Genomic DNA, 25,502 nt, shown 5'->3' with positions numbered 1-25,502 from the left:
GCATTTGCTTACTGCATGACCTTGATCAAGTCACTTACAACCCAGACAGTGCTTTGAGGCAACTTGGGAGTATATGTAAAGCTCATTAATGGTTTTCTGGACTTACTCTACAAATCTAAGAATATATTTTATTATATTACACAGCCCACATTTAATATATTACTGTATGCTTTTGGCTAGGATTGTAACCAAAACATATCAGTTTCTGAATCTATTAATTTATCCAGTTAATACATATAAAACGTGAATACATTTTGTGACGCGTGTACTACTAAATTAAAACAAATATCATAGTATGCTGCATTTACTTTTATATAAACAAAACTGTTTTTTTTTATTTTGTTAAAAAATAAAAGTTGGTCAGAAACTGAGCATGCTATGCATAAATCAATAGTCATTTTATCCACTGTGACATTTTACAAGTTGCATGTTTTTTTTTAAATACTAATGAAATTATGCAAATATATACTTTTCATTTAACAGCTACATAACCAATGCTTGGCATTTCCCATGTTATGTAGAATATAGAGGAATATGATCAGTCTCTGATCATAACCACGGTAAGAGGTCAAGACATGTATGCCAAGAAATTCAAATTTGGCATCAGTGTTGACAAACAATAGCAATTTATAATTACTGAGACTCAATCATAAATCTTTGTAGTGCATGGAGTTCTTATCTACTATATGAACTACCAATTACAAAAAAAAACAAACAAAAAAAAAAAAAAACACAATGTGTTTTACTGGCTTTGAAAGCCAGTAAAGCACTTAGCGAGTGCTGTCGCACAGACAGTAAGTAAGGAAAAAGTCAGGGACAGTTCTTAAGTACTGCCCTAATTTAATTAAGTTACAGACTAACACCTGTAAATCAGTGGACAGAGAAGGAATGAGGATATGTTACTGAAGGAACGTCCCTTCCCTTATACCACACTGTAACAGGGCTTAAGGGATGTGTAACATTTGTTATACACCTTTGAAAGTGCTGTACTGATAGCATTTCATAAATTAACAAAAACAGCATGGCAAAATTAATATGGAACTTTGCATAGCTTCACACCTACATACAACAGTTACTACCTCAAACAACACACACTATACTAAGTGGTTTTTATTCTTCATGATGTGCCCAGTCACATAATGCAATTTAACTGCTTGCACGTTCATTGTTATGCAGTTCAGTGGTGGATATATGGGATCAACTGCCTGAACAAGTAATGCGGAGAAAAATCACTGAAGCATTTGAAAGGGTTTGGGACAAATGGAAATAAAGACAGTTACAAAAGGGAGATGAAGATGTAGCCACAGTGTTCAAGCTGCAACAAATGGGCAGACAAGACACTCTCTTACTGGGCAACTTTTAAGCAAGTATATAACAAGCTGTTAAATTAACAACTCCAAAATGTAACTTTCAGTAAAAGAAGTGTTGACAACTACACCTACCACGAGACAGCAAGGACTATAGCTAACAAAAAGTGCTGAGTGTAAACAATTAAAACACTGGTACACAATTGCCTCTACAATTACTCAATGAAGCTCTTCTCCATTTGTCTCTTTAAACAGTATCTACCAAGAACAGTTAAGCTCAGGCAATGACATTTAATTAAAAAAGTGCCTTCTAAGTAAGCAGACCTGTTTCACAAATCCAATTTGTTCTCTGTGCTCCTCCATCAATTTGCCTTGCAATCGCTTCACTTTCTCATCCATCTCTGCGTGCAAGTCCTGTAGCTAAAAAATGGGATTAAGAATGCAAAATCTATTACTCAGTTTCAAATGATTTATAAATTTCATAGAGCTCACATTTATTGCATGACAAAAGAAAGGTAAACATCACAGCAAGCAATTATTTACCAACATGCCCAGCACATTTAAAACTGTTCATACATATTTTCCAGTTACTTCTCCTGCCACATCCATTACTTCAGCATAAATGTATTAAAAACACAGTTTTTGCATATGCTGTACATTTTCTTCTGTATCCTCTATTAACTGCAAAGTAGTAATAACTACACTCAATCATTCTACATTATCGTCACTGCTTGACTGCACAAACAGATGTCTACAAGAGTAATGAATGAGCACAGATTTAAAAACAAATCTACTGATAAACTCTGAATGATTGACCAAGCCAACATTCTACCATTGACAAACTTACTGGAAGATTACAAGGCCATTTTGAACAGCTAATGCAATTCTGTTTAGTCCGGTTACCACTGTAATTTTCAAGACTACATCTTCAAAACTGTTGGAAATGTCCACCCAGATATGGAGAACATCATACACAGGGAACTAGCACGTTATTTTTCCACAAAGAGAGAGTCACTCAAGCCTTAATATCCCAGTTGTGTCCTACAATGCATCACCCAAGGGCTACAGGCAGTTGTAAGTGCATGCCTTCTTATTTGACAGGATTCACTCTTATTTAACATATCCCCAGCTTTAAAGCTTACAGTGGTTTCAAGAATCCTCACGGATTACTGGCTTTAAGGCATCCAATAAGCCCTGTGTATTTCATTTATTTTAATAGCAGTATTTTGGCTTAGCTAATCAGTATCAGTATTAGTATTATTCTCAATACCAGTTTTAACATGCATTCTGTTTCATTTTTGTGTGTTCTTCTCATTCTGTGCACTACTGCTTAGATTTAAACAGCGTAATAAACAAACTAGATATTGTCCCATCTAGGTTACTACAATCATAGCTACCTAAAACAGCGATGCACACAAAACTGAATTATCACCTGTGTGCAACCATAAGCTAAAGATATCTGAGAAAGACCTTCCTCGGGTTTTGACCAAAGTACAAAGATAAGCAATTAATTCAGTTATTCCAGAGTTGACCTTTTACTCAAGTACTGCACAGTGCAGTTCTCTAAGGTGCTCACCACAACAGCACATTTGGCATCATTCTCGTATCTTCAGCAAGGGAAGACAAATAGGAGATGGTAGTTAAACTGTCAGCTGGCTCATTAACAGTTAACAGCTTTTCCTTTTAACTCCTCAATAGTTACCATAGATGTCTATCACAAAACCCCAGAGTCACAAATACTCACTCCTACAGACAGCAGAAAAAAATGAACTTTTTTTCTGAGCCAAGATTCTCCCAGTAACACCTAAACTAACATTTACAAGCAGAGCAGTCAGCCACTGCAACAACTCTAGCATTTCAGCATATAAAATGCCTCTTCCACAGTTACATAATCAGATCACCATGCAATATGCATCAGGACATAAAGTACACCTTTACTAAGTATCTATGCTATAATACCAAAAAAAGCTGTACCCATCCCTCTCTCTAGCCTAGACCCATTAAATCACTCCCTGTCCAAGGAAATATGAGGAAGAGTAGATAAATGTTTAGTTTTCTGTTCTTTTTCACAAGGAAAAAAGGAGCCAGCAGTGTTATTAATGGCATCAGCTTCTTCCCCAGTGATGTACACAACATTCAGACAACAGGGAACTGGTTAGAACTTTCAAACCACCTAGCTCTTTATAAGCCAACTACAATACACAGACAACGCTAAGCCAGAAAATTGCCAAGCCCTTAATGACTTAATACACCCACTACTCTCCCAACAGAATCTTACGCTTGAGAAAAATTACTAATCACTATAACGAAATTATAAAATACTATAGGTGACTCTAGCTACAATATTTCAATAAAGAGAAATTATGGAACCACATCTTACTACCACTAAATTCCACTTGTAACACAAACTTATTCACACAGCTAAAACTTCATCTTTCAAATCAATGGTTCTGCTCCTGTGCATCTCCATGATATATGCCACTGTTATCTTCAGACTAGCATATCAATTAATTTTTCTTCATTCGGAATCCTGTACCCCTCAACTAGTCTAACAATACATGAATAGTTTTACTAGCATCTCCCAGCTAAATATATTGTTTTGTGAGCACTTCACCTCTATACTTCTAATATAAACCTTAGGATAGCCATCTCTGCCTCTGAAACTGCTTTACACCTCACCTCTTCACTAAAATATCAACATTTGCTGATCTACCCTAGTTCCTTCCATTTCTCTGAATTTCGAAGCACATGGTCTATCTGACAAACCCACAAATAGACCTCTTCAAATGCTCAGTGTTCAACAACTACAAATGCAAAAGTATATTTTATACTTTAATAGTTGGCTATACTTTCATATGAATGTAATCTAATCTAATTAGCAAATGTATGTGCAACTGTTAATGTTTATTTTTTTTAAATGTGTGTTCATGTATATTACTGAATGTATATGTTGGAGCTTTTCTCTTCGGGCCTCCTCTGAAAGTGTTTTTTGACTAAACCCAGCTGGATAAACCTGGTAAGCAAACACAAAATAAATAAATTTTGGGTGCATGCTTCTGGATGTAAGCCAGCATAGGTATCGCACAAGGGGATTACTGGGCAGATATACAGGACTTTGGCAGCCTTCTTTGAAGGAAGGATCCTTGACCAGTAGGCCAGTCCCCTATTTTCTCATTAACTGCACATAACCCTAATTTTTAAGCGACTGAGATGCAAGGGAGTCAGCATTCTCTTCTAAATCTACAATGCAAGACTGACTGCCTTCAAGTTTCTTTGAAGAAGAGAGTTTTAAAAGGAAGTAGAGATCCTCTTTGTTGCAGTTGTCAAGTCCAAGGACCCAGAAGGTCTGCAGTATCGCTGAAATGCTGCTAAGTGACAGGTGTAAAGGCTCAAGGATCAGAAGCAGGCTTTTCTTGTAGACTAGCAGCCAACACTGCGATTTGAAGGATACTGCACCACTGGGAACCAATGCATTAGTGCCTGGTGATTTTGGCACTGATGGCAAGTACAGTGCCTCCTCAACATTGACAGACCTGATGCTGGAAAACATGGTGCAAAATATATATAGCCCAACACACAGGCTGAGATGCCAGCATAAATACTAGTTCTAAATATACAAATCCTGACACTGACATCAAAAGCCCAAAATAAAATAATGCAATCAGCACCATGAGATCAGTAAACTAGCTAATGAAAAACATAAGCATAACATTAAAAATTTAGAGAGTAAAATATTAAACAAAATCGTGACACTGTGAAAGCTTTTGAAAAGAAATGTTTCATCAAATTAAACACAAACAATAAATAAAACTTGATGATCCAAATAACAGTCAGCCACTGCAACAACTCTAGCATTTCAGCATATAAAATGCCTCTTCCACAGTTACATAATCAGATCACCATGCAATATGCATCGGGACATAAAGTACACCTTTACTAAGTATCTATGCTATAATACCAAAAAAAGCTATACCCATCCCTACCTCTAGCCTAGACCCATTAAATCACTCCCTGTCCAAGGAAATTTGAGGAAGAAAATATACGCTCTTGAGCAAAGAACAAAGAAATAAAATCATAAAAATAAAAAAACTGCTCAAGACCAAAACCATGCAGATGGTAGCAAACAGCATACACTGAGAGTCTTTTCAGACCAAAATAATGTAGATGGGTAGCAAACAGCATACAACAAGTCTCTTCAGACCAAGGATATACGAGGAATCCAATCCAGTAAAGTAAAATACTGTCAACTTCATTAAAAAAAAACAAATCTTTTATTAACAGATATCCGGTAAGCGCTTTCGCCAAGGTGGCTTCTTCAAACCATAAAAGTATAAAGCAGTTCAAGACACACCTTATATATATTCAAGAACACCTTCAATTACTTATTAAATTAAGTGGTGACATCATAATTAGTTCATATACATATTAAATGGGCAATGAATAAATAATAATATACACCTATACAAAAAGTTAAGTAAAGACAAAATATTTAAAACGTCAATACTGTATAATAATAAACATCACTAGAGCATAAAAAAAATACATATATAAATAAAATTTAGTTAGTCCATAATTAAAGCAATTTATTATAAAATAAAGAATATTTAAAGATTATTTAAAACGAAGCCTCCTGCTTTTGAGGGCTGGTCTTAAAGGGACCTTATCATTAAGACCAGGATGAATGTGTGCTTGCAGTCTGATAATCCAGTTAGTTTAATTTCTTTCGGTATGGTTCCTAAGGTCCCCTCCCCTCAAACTAGGTGTATTAATATATAAAACTAAAAATTAGGAGTATGTGAATTATTGGTTTCTAAAACATGTTTAGACAAAGCATTTGTATTTGACTGAATACGGATCCGATATAGATGCTCCCTCACTCTGTCCTTTAGCCTTCTATCGGTTTTACCGACATAGAAGGCAGGACAAGAAGAACATAATGCGAGGTAAACTACATGTTCCGTATCACAACTAGCACTAACATTAAAACTAAAAAATTGAGCTGTATTAGGATGTATAAACATGTTCGAATCACATATAAATGAACAAAAATTACATTTATTACAGGGTTTAGTGCCTAAATAGTTTTTATTTTCATGAAAAGGGGTGAAGTTTGTATAACATAAGAGTGTATGTAAATTCTTATTTTTAAATGAAAACTGTGGGTATTCACCTACAATTTCTCTAATATTAGGATCAACTGTTAAAACATTCCAGTGCTTACACAAGATATCTCTAATTTGATGAAAATCATGTGTAAAATAATGATTTTTTTGTGTTGGTGCATTAACATTATTAGTATTACTTTCTACAGTATAATGTTCATTACCTTGCTCTGAAAAATAAGGACATGCCCTATCTAATCTAAGGTTCTCTATACACTGAAAGCCTATAGATATTTCATCTACTCTATATTTCCTTATTAATAATTATCGTAGAGGCTTGCCAATTCCGTCGCAAAGTTACCTTGCATAGGATTTAACCTAGATGCCCGAATTGCCTGACCTTTAATAATATTAGTAAAAACATATCTAGGGTGTATACTTTCTCTATGTAATAATGTATTTTTATAGCAAGGTTTTCTGTATACAACTGTATTAAGTTTACCATTGCTTAGACGTTCAATGAAGACACCCAAGAAAGGGATACTGCATGCTGAAACTGTCAAAGTAAATTTCAAGAAACTAGTAAATGAATTTATTTCTTCAAAGAAATTGCTCAAGTCATCCTCACTACCAGTCCAAAGAAGAAACAAATCATCTACAAAACGTCTGTAGAATATGACATGTTTCCTATAAACAGGTGAAGGGAAAAGCTTCTGTTTTTCCCACATGGCCATAGGAAGGTTGGCGTAGCTATTGACACAAAATGTGCCCATAGCTACGCCATCCTTTTGAAGGAACAAATCATCATTAAAAAAAATATATTATTCTCTAACACTGTCTCTAACAACAGGCAGATGAAATCTATCTTGATGGCTACCATATCGGTGTAGTGTGATAAGTACTGCTGAATACTATCTATACCTAGATGGTTGGGAATATTAGTAAAAAGAGATTTAACTTCCATTGTAACTAACAGGTAAGGGAGGTTATCAGAAAGATTTGCGGTTTCCTTGTACAGATCCAACAAAAATTGTTTAGAATCCCTAAGAATAAATGGATTCAGGTCTACTACTGGTCTTAATATTTTCTCTACATACACCGACAAGGGTTCAGTAACACAACCTCTGCCTGCTACGATGGGTCTCACTTGTGGTTGTAGGGGATCTTTATGAACTTTGGGTAATCCTTGTATAGTCGGAATTAGTGGATTTTCATCCCATAGAAAGTTATACATTTCAGTTGTGATTGTCCCACTTCTATTCAAATCATCCAATGTGATGTATACCCTTAAAACATGTAACAACTTGCATGAATATAGATATATAAAATGTAATATCACTCAGCATTTCCTTCATATAACAATTATAGGCATCTCTATCTAACACTACGACCCACCTTTGTCCGCTGGTCTGATTGAAATGTTCCTGTCATTCTTAAGGTTATTTAAGGCCTTTTTCTGTCTAAAAGTTAAATTGCCTTTCTTAGAATAAACAAAGGATTTCTTTGATGTAGAATAGATATCCTCTTCAACCATTTTACAAAACGCATCCACTAATGGATGTAAATTGGGAACAAATACACTGGGTTTACGGAACTGTACTGGTCGTATGTTGCTAGCATCATTATTAAATAGCAACTTTAACTGTAAGTTGCGAGCAAACAATTTGATATCTAAAATAGTGTCTATCATGTTACTATTAGTAGTGGGTATGAAAGAAAGTCCTTTATTTAGGACTTCTAACTCATTACTTATCTAAATGTCTATGTGAAGGATTACACACTAAGTTATTGTCATTTTCTCCCACATTTTCTTCAGAGTGGGTTTTTTCAACTTTCAATAAAACTTCTTAAGTATTTAGAAGGTCAAAATTGTGTATTAACCACTAGTATAATACTTATCACTTCCATTCAGGTGCAACATAGCCCAAAACTTAGTCTGCCAGTGATACTTAAAAGCCGAAATTAAACCCCAGAGATGATATCAAGCCAAAGAGTGCAAATATGCAGAAAAAAATAAATATTGGAGGGGCTCAGTACTATGAAAAAAAATAAAAGTTGCTATGGCAGTTGCAAACTGACACTCCATAAATGCTTTGCTTTCTGTGCTGTGGGAAATCAATTTTGCAAAAAAGTTAAATATTCATTGTGAAAAACTGTAAAAGACGTAGTTATTTTCTTAGTAACAATGCAGCAAAGAAAATGTGACAAACTGTATAAATCACACAATTTTACTTGTAGAAACACAGCAGGGCTTCTGGAAAGCAAAACAGAAGAAAGGTAGGTGGAAAATGATAAATGCCTTTAATAAACAAAGCTGTCCTAATTAAAGCAGGACTTCTTCAAAGTTAAAACTCACTTAACACATTCACTTAACTTAAAATAACCAACCAATGAAATAACTCAAACAACTGATGACATCACAATAGATGTCAATCACAAAAACAGCCCACTAAAACACAAAATAAACCCCGAATCCTATGAATTTAAATACATGCCACAATAAATATGAATATATGTAAAAATAATAGTTCACAAATAAAAACAAGTTTAAGGAATCCTGTTATTTCCTACATACCCTTATCTTAGCAATACTAGATGTTGTGTGTCTTTTCGGCTTTTTCTGGTTAGGGGTCACCACAGCGGAAATCCGGTCCGCTAATGATTGGCAGTAGACTTTTTTTATGGTGCCGAGTTGCCAGCCCGACGCCCAACCTTCAGCCAAGGCACACCCATTCACGCACGTCTTTCGGAGGCCACGCGACCGCAGGGAGGACATGCAAACTCCACACAGAAGGCACTCCAGCCGTGAATTGAACAGGAGAACATCTTGCTGTGAGGCAACAATGCTACCACTGTACCACCGCGGCTTCTAGATATTGAGATTAAATCATTCAAACGAGGTCCCTTGCATGCATTTAACTTAAGATGCTAAAGAAGTTCCTTATATTTCTAAAAGGACTCAAAATCACCCCCTCTTACCAGCATCTATTCTGTCTAAAACTAAGAATATGAACCTTCTGAAAGAAATACATGACGCAGAATACCGATACAGGGCATTGCTAAGTTTTTTCTGTTTACTATCATACATATTTACAGATTTAATCCCACAACCTTATGATAGTTTTCTAACATAAAATGCAGGGCAGGTGGCCAAACAGACCAGCCTTTTAGTGTCATAATTCATATGCACTAGACAACAGATGGTCGTACCATATCTCTCAATACTAATGTCATTAATATACTTCTTTGCATTTCCAACACTTAAGCATTTTATTCTTATTACAGAAGGAATTAGCAGGGCTTCTGCCTTTTTCACTCCAAAGCAAATTCTTTACACTTCTGCCCTTACTGTAGGCCACCATAAGTGACTCTCCTAATTTCTCCTTTAGCTCGCAGGGAAAAAAAAACAAAGATCTCAAGCTCTTAAGAAAGCAAACAATTTTTAATGAATCCTTATTGAAAGGCAGAACAATGGACTGGTTACTATCTAAAGCACTAAATGTTTTGTTTTTGAAGTCAAAAGGGTTTTCAGATAGTCTACCTAGACCAGGGTGGATTTTAGTACTCCTAACCAGCAACATTTCATCATTCACCTTAACTAACAGAAAAATATCCCCTTACAGTCAACATTGTCACCTAGAGGTGCAACTCTTCAGCAAATGACATGTCACTAACAAGCCTTGAAAACGGCACCATTTGTCCCTTTAATGATGCTTCTTTTTTGGTATGGCAGGTGTATTCCTAAAAGAACTTGGGATCTTGATTCTTCTCAAAATCTCAAAGAGAAAAATATTGAGGGATACGGAAAGGCCATCAGTTGTCCACGGCATGTGAAATGTGACACTAAAAGGGTGGTTTATTTGACCACCTGTACCTCCTTATGTCACCAAAACTATCAGAAGGTTGGGGAATAGAATCTAGGAACATATGTACAATATTGAAAAGAAGAAACCCAGCAATGCCCTGTATCAGCATTCTGTGGCATGTACTTCTTTCAGAAGATTCATATTTTTCATTATAGACTATAAAGAAACTTAGTGAAAGAGGGGTTATGTCAGCTTATATGAAGCACATGCAAGAACTTGGTTTGAATGATTTAACCTCAATATCTAGTGTCCTCAAGATAAGAGCATAAAGAAGATAATAAAATTCCCTAAACAAACTTATTTTTATTTGTACATTAGTATTTTTACATATATTGTTGCTCATACTTTATTTTAAATTATTCCTAAGGTTCTGGGTTTGTTTGGTGTTTCAATGAGGTGTTTTTGTGACTGACAACCGTTGTGATGTTGTCAGTTTCACTGACTGGTTATTTTATATTAACAGGGTACTTGACTCTGAAGTTCTGTTTGAATTAGGTTGAAAGAACTCAATTTATTAGGTTCATAGGTGTTTACCAGGCTAACAACCACAAGGGCCTTTTTAAGCCTAGCAATGCATCGCAAATCTCCAACAAGTTCTGGTAACCTTGATAAGTGTAAGCAGGGGCTTGTGAGGTAAAACACTTATAAGTAGGGGCCTGTGAGATGAACAGTCTACTGGCTGCCTGTGTCCATTACAGACATAGGTGCCACACCAGGGATGAATTTTCTGTTCCCCAGCCAACTATCCAAGTTACACTTGAATTGGGTTACGCAGGAACTCTGCTTCACATGCATGGGGAGCCTGTTCCATAGAAGGGGTAGTCTCTGGGATACATAGCAGGTTGTATTTATATCACAGTTAAGGCTCAAGTCTATATAATGGGCAAGTCTGCTGCTGTTTGTTTTGTGGATATGCAGAAGCATCAGAGTGAGGTCTGAATGCATTTTATGTCAGGCATAAATCTCCCCTCAACTGCCTGCAGGAGACAGAATAAAAAATAGAGCCTTGAGGCGGTCTGCATAGGACATGTTACTTGCACCCTGTATTCTTTTAGTGAGGAACCTCTGTGGACATTCCAGTTGATGGATATGCCTGGTTAGGTATATTCCAAAGGGGGCAACGTCTGATGAATGCTAATTAATGTGAAACTATGACTGCATTGGATCTAGATGCCATATCTTAGTTTATAAGCTGCACAACACAGAATGATTTCTTCACTGCTGTAGACCTGTGATGGTCAAAGCCTAGATTAACTGTGTGTGTCCCCAAATCCCAGACTTCTGGATCATCTTTTATGGGTGTGTTGTCAATAAGATCGTTATCAGGGGTGGATGACTTCCCAAAGAATACTATCATGCACTTCTTGGCACTGCTCTGGCAACAGTTGTTTTCTGTGTCAGCCCTTCCTAGGGAACATTTGCGTCCGTGGGTGATTCAATGACAGCTCCTAATTTGCAATCAGCAAATTTAGCCAGCCAGAAGACAATGACATTGGTCTCCACTTCAGAGAAGTAAATGCCAAAGAGAAGCAATACCAGGACCGATACTTGAGGGACTCCGCTTGTGAATGACTTCTTTGTAGATGTGGACTCCCCACTTCTAACTTTCTGGGTCCTGTCAGTGAGACAGATGATCATCCACCAGGTTACATAAGAGTTTGCATCTAACCTTTTAAATTTAACAATAAGAGTGGGGGATTGTGACAAATGCCTTAGCCATGTCATGATAGCTAATGTGAACAATTCTACCCTTATCCATTGCTTTGATGACCTACTCATAGAAGTCCACCAGGTTGTGTAGGCATGACCTGCCCTTAATGACACCAAATTAGGTTGGGCTCAGTGTCTGGAGGTTTCTGTGTCCTTATTGATCATTTCCATGATAATTCTTTCCATGGCTTTGCATACAAGACTAGTGAGACTTGTGGGTCTGTAGTTTCCAAGATCTGTAGATGGCCAACCTTTGTGCAGAGGGATGACTGTTGCCATTTTCCATTCATTAGGCACAAAACCTGTTTGAAAACTATACCAATTCCAGACGGCCTGACAGATTATTTTCGTGCTATTTAGGAGGGATCCTGGGTTATTGTCTGGGCCCACTGATACAGTGTTTTTGGCCTTAGAGAGGACACAAAGTACTTGTTCTCTAGTGATAGTAGGGGAAGTTATGTTTGATGGTATTTCCTGAAGAAAGGTTGATGGGGAGAGAGGGGTAAAGTTGGAGCTGAAATGTAGGTCAGTAGGTTTGCTACATCTTCTGGCTCAGTATAGGTGGCTCCATTTGCCATGAGTTCTGCACACTATGTATTGCCTTTAAGGCTGTGGACATAGCTAAAGAATGTCTCAAGGTTGTCCTTGGACTGGAAGGCCAAATTTACCTCAAATTTGGTTTTGGTAGACTATTTATCCACCGAGTTGCTTGCTTAGTTTGAGGAGAGTGCCTTTATCCTGCTGGATGTAGCACATCCTAAATGTTGAGTTGATTTTCTTCCTTCTGTTACACAGCTTAATGATGTTGTGATTCTACCAGGGTGACTTGTTTTTTTGAGTTAGTTCTGTACTTCTTCCTGGTTGGTACACAGTTGCTTCTAAGCAGCTATTAACATGCTTGTATGTGGTTTCTATGAACAGTACTGCACAGGGAGCAGTGTTTCCAGAGTTCAAGGGGGCTTGAAATTTTGCCGGGTTATCACTTAGTAGGAAGTTAGCCTTAGAGAACTTCCTGAATATCCTAGGGTGAGATGGGGTTCCAGGTTTTATTTTTACTTCAAAAGAGACCATTTGTGTATGTGACGATGTGAGGTATTGCCAGCTATGCCAGGAGAAGTAGGGCAGTGGATGTGTAACATATGCCAATATAGCTAGCTGGAGTGCTGTAAAGAATTTTATGTCATTTGTATATCAAACTGATTTGTACAGGTGCTTGCGTTGAAAATGTACAAACAGTGGGTCCTGTTGGACAGAAAAGAAACATACATGTATGTCAGACTGTGCTATTTTGACAGATTAAATCTATATATTGTAACAGAGAACACTGGAAGACAAGAGGTTAAGCTCAGCCCCAGCTAACTTTTAGAAAAATATCCTGAAATTAAATTACCTGGTTTAGTCCATAAAGACTGTATCTTACAGTTCTGATTCCAGCCAGAGAAGAAATGTCTATAAAAACAAAGGACTAGGAATCCTTCCCTATTGTCCTTGGCAGTCAACTAATTGCTACCCTGGAAGGGTTGAAATGGTTTTATGGCTTCCAGATGCTATAACACATCTTAACAAAACTCTATGTGTATGGTCACATACATGCATGAGATTCTGATTTTATTTCTAGTAAAGGGGGGCGCTTGGGAACCAGAAGTCAGATGACCAGATGTATGTGATGTCATTCTGTAATCCAGGACGGAAATGTTTTAATGCTAGATGAGACAGACATCTCAGAGCAGTTTGCTTTTGAAACCAAACACAGAAGGATCACTCACCTACTTCATCTTGCCTCGCTTTAGTAAGCAGGTCGAGAAAATACAGTGTGATTAGTTATGTACTGTTTTTCTGTATCTGTGTGAATCTATTCATGTGTGTTATTTTACTATTTCCTGAAACTGAAACTCTGGCTGGTGTTTATTGCAAATAGATATTTAGTATTTTCATGTTCTTTTATTATTAATTATTAAATATTTTTAAACCTTTTATTGTGGCTGGTCTTTTAGAGAAGGTTTTAACCTTTCAGAGTACTTATATTTGATGACACTGTGGCCACGCCTGAAAACCTTACTGCACTGGTCAAACACTAACATTCAAACTTGCTGGGCAGCTGAGATCCCTCCAGTTTAAAAAACAGAATATGCCAGGCTGTCAGGTGAAGAGAGTGAAGCTTGACATTGAGTAAATGACTGTTCTCCTGGCGGACACTGTCAATTTCTGAAATACATGACGGATTTCCACCTTCATTGTAGATCCATAATTTCTGCTCACACAGTCTTGTTAAGTCTGTGCCCCGGGCAGAAAAGATTTAGTTGTAAAAGATTTAGTTGTGAAGCAGTCTCCCACAAATCATTGCTTTTGTCTGCATAGAGGATAAGAATGTCCCCCTTTGCTTGTTGATACCGTTGATGTAGTTGTGTGTTGTTGTGTGAAACAACTGTGAAGAAGTAAACTAGTAAAAGGAAAAAGCTATTAATTGAAATTGATTAAACACATCTCCCTTCAAGATGATGTGGCGAAGTCTGGCAGGCCAACAAATACGTCTTGTACCCACTTTCCATTTAGATGAGCCCCAAGCTTTTTTTGAGGGCATCTGTCGTTAGAATCTGATGTTTTAGCCCACCAAAATGCAAGGTATTATTTGAATGACAGTGTCCAAATTCTGGCAGTGCTGTGTCCATACATTTTCCATACATTTTTTTGAGATACTTGCAGCTTCCTTCTATATTAGAAGCAACATTGAAGCACCAGAATACAAGATGCCCCCTGGCTTGAAGGACTGTCTGTCCTTGTCCTGCACTGACAGACTGATGATGGAGACGATGGAAGTAAAGTAAAGTTCTTTTGGGTCAAAAAAGCTGGGTCAGCTGCATCTGGGGCTGTCACAACCAGAAAGCACCCTGAAAGCACATGTCCTGAGAGGGTACTAGACTGACTTTATTTCGCTCACAGAATACCCCAGGCACTGCTATCACATATTGCAAAAAATGAAGAAATGATGAAGAAGTTGGGGCCCTTTCGTCGCAATCCAATCCATATAAGGAGGATCTGAAAGATCTTAGCCTGCCTGAAGAGCTCACATCACTGGAGTGAACCTTCGTCGAACACTCTGGGCGCAGTAGATAAGCCAAGGGCAAGGCAAGAAAGAATGATAATGTGAAGTCCCCAGCTCAAAAACGCAGATACTGAAGAGTGCCTCCCCTCCATGCTGGTGCAAGAAGACAAGCGAGGCAGAAAATGATGGGCCTGTTTACGAAAGGACTTAAAGGAACCCCCCCCTGCCTCACCCTGAAGATTGTGCAGGAGAACTCCTTCTTCAGGCCTGAAGGAGCTCTGCTCTGGTTCTCACCACGCCACGCCTAGATCTACCCTAGACTGTGACTCATAAAAGGGGGTGTAGTCCCTTAGCAGGCAGGCTCCTACTAAAAAACGAGGCTGGACTTGCAAAAAATCTTTAACAGTCTGCATAGACTTAGCCTTCCTTCAAGACTCAACAGGTGAACCAAACAACACATCAGGACTGTAAAGGAGCATCCAAAATCCTTTTGTCTTAACATGTCAGATAAATTCTGATCCCTCAACCAGGCACCCTAGACCTAGGCCTGTACAGCATCAAACCCCACATTGTAAAGAATACTTACCTGTCTGTTCAGAGACATGTACTAAATCTTGTACTCCTCTACCTGCTCCGCCAGAGCATCTACCTTAGACTTCAGTTGAGAAAGTAGATAATTCTGATATTTTGATATTTCAAAACTGGCAATTCAAAGCCCTCATAGCCAAGGTGGAAGAAGTATAGACTTTCTTTCCCATCTATCAAAACACACAGGGTATAGCCAGGCCTATGTTGGGAAGTAAAAAAAAAAACCCCCTAAGCCTTTTCCTGAATCAGAAGTCCTGACCTTCCCACTTAAAATGTTCCCTCATAGAATGAAGAGTCTCTGAAAAAAAAAATCCTGTACAGTTTGTACAGATATTAATTTTACTCAGTATAATTGGGTACCATTGTAAAAAGAGCCTTAGAGTAGCCGGCTTTGGAGTGTCCTGGTGGCAGTATCTACCTTGCAGTCTGGGCAAAGGGGTATAGCTAGTAAATCTATGGCAGTCTTTCCCAGGTGTGTGTGTGTGAGAAAATCAAATCTCAAAGTGTGTATGTCAGCCACTTGGAGAAGGAACACAGAGCACTGGTTTCACAGAGAGGGTGGTGAAGGATATGGCCTGGGACACTTGGTTGAGGATTCAACTCTACAGCTGTGACAGTGGGGAGTCTTACTGGAGGCCTAGAGAAAGACTGAGAAGGGGGACCCAGACCCCAGACAGAGTGTGTTCCCTGTGTGTTATTAAAGGAAATTGTGCTTGATGCACAGAGCTGTATCTGGAAATACTGTGTGCATCTACATCTGTTCCAAGTGAATGTCCCTCACCAGTGTCAATGGTAAGGATTCAGGCTCACTGATTACTGGCCCAGAGGAGGGGCATCACACTGTAGTCTGACCTTATCAGAGAAATAATTATAAAGGGGGAGTGCAGCATTCTCCCATACTACTAAGGACCAGATCCAGTATGGTTGCACCTCTTATTGGTGTACTGACAACTTTGTCCAGGGAGTTCGTGTTTATAAAATCTAGGAATCTCTGTGCTTGCAAGTTTGGTGTCATATACGATTCCCAGTTAATAGTGAGGTAATTAAAGTCGCCCATGAATATGGCACTGGGTTGGATGGCGAGTGTTTCCAATACGTTTAAATACATGGTATGGATTTCCTGGGTCATATAGGGAGTACCTATACCTTGCAATGAAGTGGTATTGGATTTTTCCTATGGTGATTTGAACATGCAGAGGCTCAAATGCATTATTCTGTTTGACTAGCCTTAAGGCATGTACATTATTGACATAAATCGAGACATCTCCACCATTAGTCCTGTATGTGTAGTCGCTGGTCTAAATGTGTAGAAGGCATTACAATCTTAAACCATGTCTCAGTGGCACTATGGGAGAAAGAAAAGTTGTGTAAGAACTTACCATAACCATAGATGTCCTTCTCTTCCATGTTGCAGTATTCTGCATATGGCTTTACCTTTCTAGTCTCGTGTACATATAGCCAGTACCCAAAAGCTTTCAGTCCTTCCTAGTTGCGCAAGACATCAGGTCTAGAAAGAGTACGTGGGCCACAAAAGTGATGTCAGCACGCACCAACCCTCAGAACTGAAGGATCCAGTCGAAGCCAGTCCCAATAGGGAAATGCCAAGTCATTGCCATCCAGAGAGGGAAACACAGCTGATAAGAGGGGAAGGAGGGAGGATAGGAATACTGCAACATGGAAAAGAAGGACATCTATGGTTATGGTAACTTCTTACACAACTTTTCTATGTCCTTCTATTCCTATGTTGCAGTATACTGCATATGGTTGAGTGCCAAACCTCACTGAGAAAGGGTGGTTGGCATGGAAGCAGATTCCAGAAATCCATGCAGGACAACCCTAGCCAATCCTGCCCTGGACCTAAAAATGTAGTCTAGTTTCTAGTGCTTGGTGAAGGTATGAACTGAAGACCAAGTGGCTGACTCCAAGACAGAGAAGGTGTTCAGGCCCTTGAAGAAAGCACCTGGGGATGCCATGGCTCTAGTGGAGTAGGCTTTTACTGTACCCTGAAGTGATTTACCATGGTGCTGGTAACAGAAGGTAACGGCCTTGGAGATCTAAGTGGAAATAGTCTGTTTGGACACGAGGGCGGAATGACATGAAAAGTTGGTTGGACCTTCTGATAGGCTTGGTGTTGTGGAGGTAGAATCTAATTATCTGTGAACATCCAGGGAATGAAGTACCCTTTCACTTCTTCCTTGTGGGTTTGGAGAACAAATGGGTAAGTGGATGGCCTGATTGAGAGAGAGGTCATTGACTACCTTGGTCATAAAAGATGGGTTTGTCCTGAGGGTAGCCCTCTCTTTATGAAAGACAAGAAAAGGAGGGGTAGTCATTAGTGCCTGGAGCTCTGACACCCTTCTGGCTGAAGTGATGGCCACTAGCAGGACTGTCTTCCAGGTGCAAATCCTTAGGGAAGCTTGATCAGCTGGCTCAAAGGGTGGAAGTGCAAGCTTCTCCAGTACTTAGTTGAGATCCCATGGAGGAGTAGGTTTCCTGGGGGATCTGAGATGCAGGACCCCTTTGAGGAAGAGCTTCGAAGGCAGTCTGGATGCCAAAAGGGGATCCATGGGTAGGCATGCAGAGATAGTAGACATATGTGCCTTAATAGACGAGTAGGCCAAGACAGTCTAAAATAATTCACACAAATAAGACAAGACAGCACTAGAGGAATGTCACTGGTAAGTGGCTCCAGCTGCTTACTTTGACACCAAGTAATGAACCTTTTCCATTTAGACAGGTATGATTTTCTAATGTTAGGTTTCCTGGCCTCCTGCAGGATATTGGGCATGTCTTCAATGTAAAGGTGTCTGTATGGGATCAGAAGCCTATCTGCCACAGGGTCAGGTGTAGCAACTGCCAGCCACTGAGGATGGATTAGAGATCCATTGTGCTGTGTGAGAAGGTCCACTCTGTGGGCTAACTTGTAACTTGTTGTGATTGCCCTTGGACAATTGAAAGAGTAATGGGAACCAATGCTGTCAGGGCCAGTAGGGAGTCACCAGCAAGATTTTTGGATTGTCCTGCTGAATCCGTAGCAGGACCCTCTGAATAAGAGGGAAGGGGGGAATGCATAAATGTATTCCCCCTTCCATGACATAGTGACGGCATCTGTTGCCAGTGCCTATGGATATGGTGTCCTGGGGTGCAGTATCCAGGAAGTTGCCTGTTGTTGGCAGAGGCAAACAGGTCTATTTGAGATGTACCCAATCTATGGACCAAGTCCAGGAAGACATCCCTGTGAAGCATCCATTTGTGATTGTCTGTGCTGATTCTGCTCAAAAAATCTGCTTGGGAGTTGTGGAGTGAGGGAATGTATGCTGTTTTCAGGGTAATACCCTGAGAAGTGGCTACTTCCACACTAGTACAGCATATCTGCAGAGCAGGTAGAACTTGGTTCCTCCTTGTCTGCTGATATATCACAGGACTGTGGTGTTGTTTGTGTATATCAACAGAGATCCCTTTAGAAGGAAAGGACTGAATGGCTGAAGGGGTAGGATTGCCCTCATTTCCCTGGCATTGATGTGTTCTGTTTTCTGTCTGTATGTTCACAAGACTTTTAACTTTTCAATGGCCGAGAGTGCCCCGCCCATCCCAGATCTGAGACATCTGTATGCATGACCTGAGAAGATTGAGGTGGTTGGAGGAGGAATCCTGGGTTGAGATTCACCTGAGCTAACCACCATAAGATCTCCTGTTTTAAGCATGGGAGCAAGGGTACAATGTGCTCCAGTGAGTGGTTGTGCTGCTTCCAGACAGAGCGTAGGTACCACTGTAGCTTTCTCATGTGTAACCAAGCCAGGAGTAGCATGGGAATGGTAGCTGCCATGTAACCCAGAAGTTTTAGGTACTGCCTTGTAGTCAGTTATCCCTCTAACTGCCCTGGCTGTGTGTCCCTGGTCCCAGAGGATTAGTGCTACTCTCTCTACCTCCCTATCCTATACTAAGAGACCTGCTTGGTCTTTTCAGGACCCCTTTCTGATTTTTGAAAGTCTCTACCTCCTATCCTATACTAAGGGACCTGCCTGGTCTTTCAGGACCCCTTTCTGATTTTTTGCCTCAACCATCCCAACATCAGGCCAAGGAAACCTGTTGCCCCAGCACATTTATTTTTGTTCCCAGCTACAAAAAGGACTAAAAGTATGGTCCACCTTAGACCTACCTATTAAGCTGTATTATTTATTTATACCTACCTAGTACCAAGAGAAACTAAGCTAGCGAGCAGGGAAACCAGCAGCAATTTTTCTCCTCTAAACCCCAATAGCAATCGATTTTCTCCCCTTACTATCTTTTATCTGTACTCCTTTTTCTAGCTTTATCTAATACATATACCATTGTGTATTATACTTTCGACCCACTAGGTGGCACCCTAATCCAGTCTAGGGTTATACCTCTTTCTCCATCTTCCCAAATATCTGCTCTGAATACTTTTTCAGCTCTCATCCCTTGACTAATTGCTAATCTCCTTGCTGTATCACTCTACTGTTACCTTTTCTCTTCCCACTATCTAGCTATACTTTTTCTTCCTTCTACTCCACAAACATTCTCTACCTCTCACCTGCTTTACCACACTCTATTCACCTGGATATACTTAACATCCCTCAGGAGTCTGCTGCTCTCTGTCTCTGTAGACTCTCACTTACATTCTCTAACCCGGTCCGTTCGCCCTGCGGGCTCACTCTGCTCCCCTACCCTACCCCCAATTCTTACCCACCCCCAGTGGTCCCACTCTTATACTTACAAAGCCACACCCCCCTCCTTCCTATCCGATAGCTATCCACAACTCATTACAGACCTACCAGCTACACACCCACTCCCATACTGACAATTACTCTCAATTACCTCTTACATATTTCTGTACTCCACACTCTCTCTACTCCTACCTCCTTAATTCCTAATTACATTCTATCATCTCCTACACCATGCCCTTAACTTATACACTCACTTGTATAAAACTACCTCTCCTACTTTCATTAATATCTGTCCTTTATACCCTACACTCTCACTTTTTATAAAATCCTACAATTCACGTCATCTCACAACACTTAAAACAAACATTACTAATAAATGAGCTTGAATTTCAAAGCCATTCTAACATAACATCCACCTCAACCTATCTATCACCTAAATACCACAGAGTAGCCCATTTTACATTCACGCAATGCAAGAAATCACAACTTAATTACAGTAAACCACTGAAGCATCCATATAGTCCCTATAGGCATCCTCTCCTTCATGGGGACATTCATTCCAACCCAGGAACAGATAGCAACACCCTAAGACATCCCTCTCCCCCCTTCACTCCCTGTATAACACTAAATTCTCTACTCATAGCTCATCTCAATATACGGAGTGTTAACAATAAAGTAAGCCAACTACATGCACTACTAGATACACACTCTTTTGATATCTTATGCTTAACTGAAATCTGGCTTAAACCGGTTACAAAAGACAATGAAATACTCCCACCTGGTTATAATATCTTGAGATTAGACCGAACTACCAAAAAGGGTTGTGGGGTAGCAATACTGCACAAATCTCATTTACAGGTCACGTCCTTACTAGTACAACCACCTCTAGATACTAATGTGGAAATTCTTATCTCCAAGCTCCAGCTCAATCCTACTAAATCTATATACATAATATGCTCCTACCTACCCCCAGGCAATAACATCAACATCTTAGAAAGTATCCTCTGCTGGCTTTCAACATCTTTCCCTGAAGAAGCCATTGTACTCGGCGATTTTAATATAGACTGCAATACCTGTACCACTCATGAACCCACAACCCATATAAACATCTATGGCTTGTCCCAAACTATTACCACCCCCACCCGAATCCATAAACCCAGGTGCAAAGAAAGTATATTAGACTGGATCTTAATTAACAGCCACCCTCTCTCTTACAAAGTAGGTATCCTTCCTGATATTAGTGACCATTCACTAACCTGTTTATCTAGACAAAAATCCTTTATCCCAAACCAAACTACCTTTAAAATCACCTGCAACAAAAAAAAAATTTGATCCAGCCACCTTTCAAGCAGAACTTCAAGCCTGTGACTGGTCACCCCTTAAGGCACCTGCCAATTGATGAAGCAGTATCCCATTTTAAGTCCAAATTCCTAAAAATTCTTGAATTCCATGAACCCTCACGCTCTATAAGAACTAGAAGCAAAGCAGCCCCATGGCTTACTACAGAAACCAGACAACAAAATCCTACAAAGAAATAAAATCTGGTCCAAATGGAGAAACACTAAAGACCCAATTGATCAGCAATACTTTAGACAACTAAGAAATGCCACCAAAAAATCAATACTTCAGGATAAAAAAAACTTTTTCTTTAAACTCCAGAAAAAGTACCATAATCAAACCCAAAGCTTCTGGTCAGGCATAAATAAACTTTTACATCCAGGCCACTCCAAAACACCAACCCCATCTGGTCTCTTCCTAAACTCTCCAAACCAGATTGCTGATGCTTTCAATACCTTTTTTACTGAAACTGTCCAATCTCTAGCTAACACCTTACCACCTGTTAACTCTGCCCTCTCATCCTCCCCAACAACCTTGCCACCTACCTTTCACTTAAAACCTATTCCTACCGCCCTCATCTATACTCTACTTCAGAAACTTAAACCTTGTACTCCCTCAGGTGATCTACCACCTGAATACCTTCAAACTGCTGCAAAAGTTCTTGCCTATCCCATTTCTATCCTACTCAATAGAACCATAACTGAAGGCTCCATCCCTTCACTCTGGAAAATCTCTCACATAATCCCACTTCACAAGGGTGGTAACTCAAATGAACTCTCTAACTTTTGGCCTATAGCCCTACTATCACCACTACCTAAATCATGGAAAAATGCATTCATCAACAATTTGACCACATTCTCCAAAATAACCTTCTAGCAGACTGTCAACATGGTTTTAGGCCATTCCACAGTACCACCACTGTTCTCCTATCCTTTATAGACTGCATTAATAAACATCGAAACAATAACATGCTCTCCTCTGCTCTGTTCATTGACCTATCGAAAGCTTTTGACATGGTTAACCATCAAATACTTCTCAACATACTCAATTCATTCTCACTTGACACACAGGCATTACAATGGTTCAAGTCCTACTTGCACAACAGAAAGTAGGCTGTCCTTTGGGATAATAACCTATCCAAACATCTCCCTATTACCCTTGGTGTCCCTCAAGGCTCTATCTAGGGACCTCTACTCTTCTCCATATTCATTAACAACCTTTCTACTAATTTACCTCTACCTACCTGCATACATTACGCAGATGACTCCACTTTGATTTGTAAAGCATTCACTTCATCTGAACTCCAGTCCATCACCCAAACAGTATTTAACCTAGTAGAAAACTGGTTCCAACAACATCACCTCCTCCTTAATTACTATTTACTCCAATTATTAAATCCACCCCAATAGATTTCTCTATTGCATCCATCGATGGTACAATCATAGCTCCTGACCCAACTACAAAACTCTTAGGTGTACTGATTGACCACAACCTCAACTTTGACTCACATATTAATGCCACTATTAAAACAGTAAACAGAAAACTTGGATCCTTGTATAGGATAAAACCTTTTCTCACCCCAGAAGCCAGATCTACTATTGCCCAGACCCATCTGATCTCCACCCTTTTCTATGCCTCACCAATTTATACTAATCTTTCCAAAAGCAACCTAAACAAATTGACCAGTTCTTATAACAATACTGCCAGGTTTGCTACTGGGTCCCCATTTAGAACTCATCACTGTCTAAATCTCAAACTTCTAGGATGGCTACAACTAAAAATTTCAACAACTCTCCATTACCCATAAGACTCTGCACCAGCCTAGAAATACTCCTATTCTCAGTAGCCTCATCTCCCCCTACACAAACCTTACTAAGCTTCGCTCAGCAAATAAACTACTGGTTACCATCCAGAAATCCCACAAAAAGGCAGGTGATTCTCTTTTCTCTAATTCAGTGGGGAAGATTTGGAACAAGCTTCCCAGTAAACTTACATCTCTGTCATCATTGCCACTCTTTAAAAAGCAACTAAAAATTCAACTAAAAACACAATGGCTATGTCCTTGTACTAACACTGACTAACCCCCCCCCCGTATAACATTATTCTATAACTCTCCTCCAATAACCCACTTTGCAGTATGAGTAAATTCATCCTTCACTCCCCTTCTTAGTATCTTATTCCCAAGAAACTAACACAGAGTATGCTCTTTACAGCATTGCTTTCTTCAGTGAGCTCATATCTTCCAGCTTGTATATAGACCAACTATTTCTTTCACTATGACTAATTACTTCATCATGTACACATATTTAATCATTTTCTTATTTCTCAGTGTTATATATATATTTTTTATAACCTATATACATCATTGTAAACGTAAATTCCTACCCAATATACTTATGGTGAATATCAATCTCTTTCCCTTGGTAATAGTACTGCATTTTGCCTTGTTAAACTCAGTAGTCACAGTCTGTATAATTTTAGTTCTGTATAACTCAAGTTGTTGAAGAAAATCTTCAAGTATATGTACTTTAGATATTTTTTGGACTTTTGATCTGTCTTGATTTATTTTGTTTAAAGTGGAGCTTATCTCCCCGGGCCTCTACTGAAAATGGACATGTATCCAGTAAGACTAGGCCGGTCAACAAATGTAAAATAAATAAAATAAACAGTTAAGAGGAATGTAAAATCCCTTGCAGGTGTTCTGTAAGAGAACTCACCTTTGCTGAGGGCAGGTATGCCTCCAAGTCTGTGCAGATTCTGCACCCTAAGAACACAATGTCTTGGGTTGGTGTGAGGTTTGACTTTGGAAAGTTTATTTGGAACCCAAAAGCCTGTAGGAAAGGCGCCACAAGTCAAGTGTTTCTTGGCTGGCAGCCTGTAAAATCATGTCATCCAGGTATGGGAATATTTGTATCCATTCTGTCCTGCAAAAGGCCATTACCAGAGCCAGGCATTTGGTGAAGACTCTGGGTGTGGTAGAAAGTTCAAAAAACAAGGCAGAGAAAGTACAGTTGTAAACACTTACCATAAATGTAGATGTTCGAGTGTATTCAATGTTGCAGTCATTACATTTGGGTAATCTGCTGGCAGGTTGCCCTCAGTCAGGCCTGATTAACTTGAGTCCTGCGTCGGTTGCTGTCCCTTCTTCCATGATGTATAAAACATGCAGCCGATGCCATTACATCAGTTTTTCTGGCCCCAGATGTCAGGTGCCTCCCAAATGGAGAGCAAAAAAAATATATATATAACATACATACACACACACACACACACACACACATTATAAATATATATATATATATATATATATATATATATATGTATGTATGTATAAGCAAATAATGTAAAACACAAATAAATATACCTCCAAACAAAAGCAAATACACCCAAAAAGGCTTTTAAGCATAGCAAAAAAAAAGGAGAGGTATAGTAAGAAAAAAAAGAGAAGGCTGGAGGGTGGGTAACCAGGACTGCAACAGTGCATACACTCGAACATCTACATTTATGGTAAGTGTACACAAATGTACTATGTTCTTCGTGTTTCACTGTTGCAGTCATTACATTTGGGTAGAATCCCAATGCTATGGTTGGGAGGATGGATTTATACAGTATTAGGAACAGCTATAAGGCCTTGCAGGACAGCAGTAGCAAAACAAGCTCTGGATTTAGAGAAGAGAGGTAAATGGTAATGTTTGGTGAACGTAGGAACTGAGCTCCAGGTAGCAGCTTCTGGAATGTCTCTGGTAAGAACCCCTCTGAGAAAGGCTGCAGAAGTAGATGCAGCCCTGGTGGAATGAGACCGGATCCCCTTGGGGATAGGTTTACCATAGTGCATATAGCAGAAATGAATGCAATGGCTT

General features: G+C 39.2%; 1 protein-coding gene across 1 annotated transcript in view; it reads right to left on the bottom strand.

Moving 5' to 3' along the window:
* Positions 1–25,502, bottom strand: part of PCNT (pericentrin) — a gene marked incomplete in the record, with an annotated part of 2,997,294 nt that overhangs the window by 2,614,294 nt on the left and 357,498 nt on the right. The window contains 1 exon segment of the mRNA XM_044060288.1: positions 1,632–1,727. Coding sequence (XP_043916223.1) covers positions 1,632–1,727 — 96 coding nt within the window.

The sequence above is a fragment of the Protopterus annectens genome, chromosome 2.part0, assembly GCF_019279795.1.
Source record: "Protopterus annectens isolate FY-2018-M chromosome 2.part0, PAN1.0, whole genome shotgun sequence".
Classification (NCBI taxonomy): domain Eukaryota; kingdom Metazoa; phylum Chordata; order Ceratodontiformes; family Protopteridae; genus Protopterus; species Protopterus annectens.
Note: the sequence above shows the minus strand (reverse complement) of the source record. Positions and strands in the feature narration are given on the sequence as shown.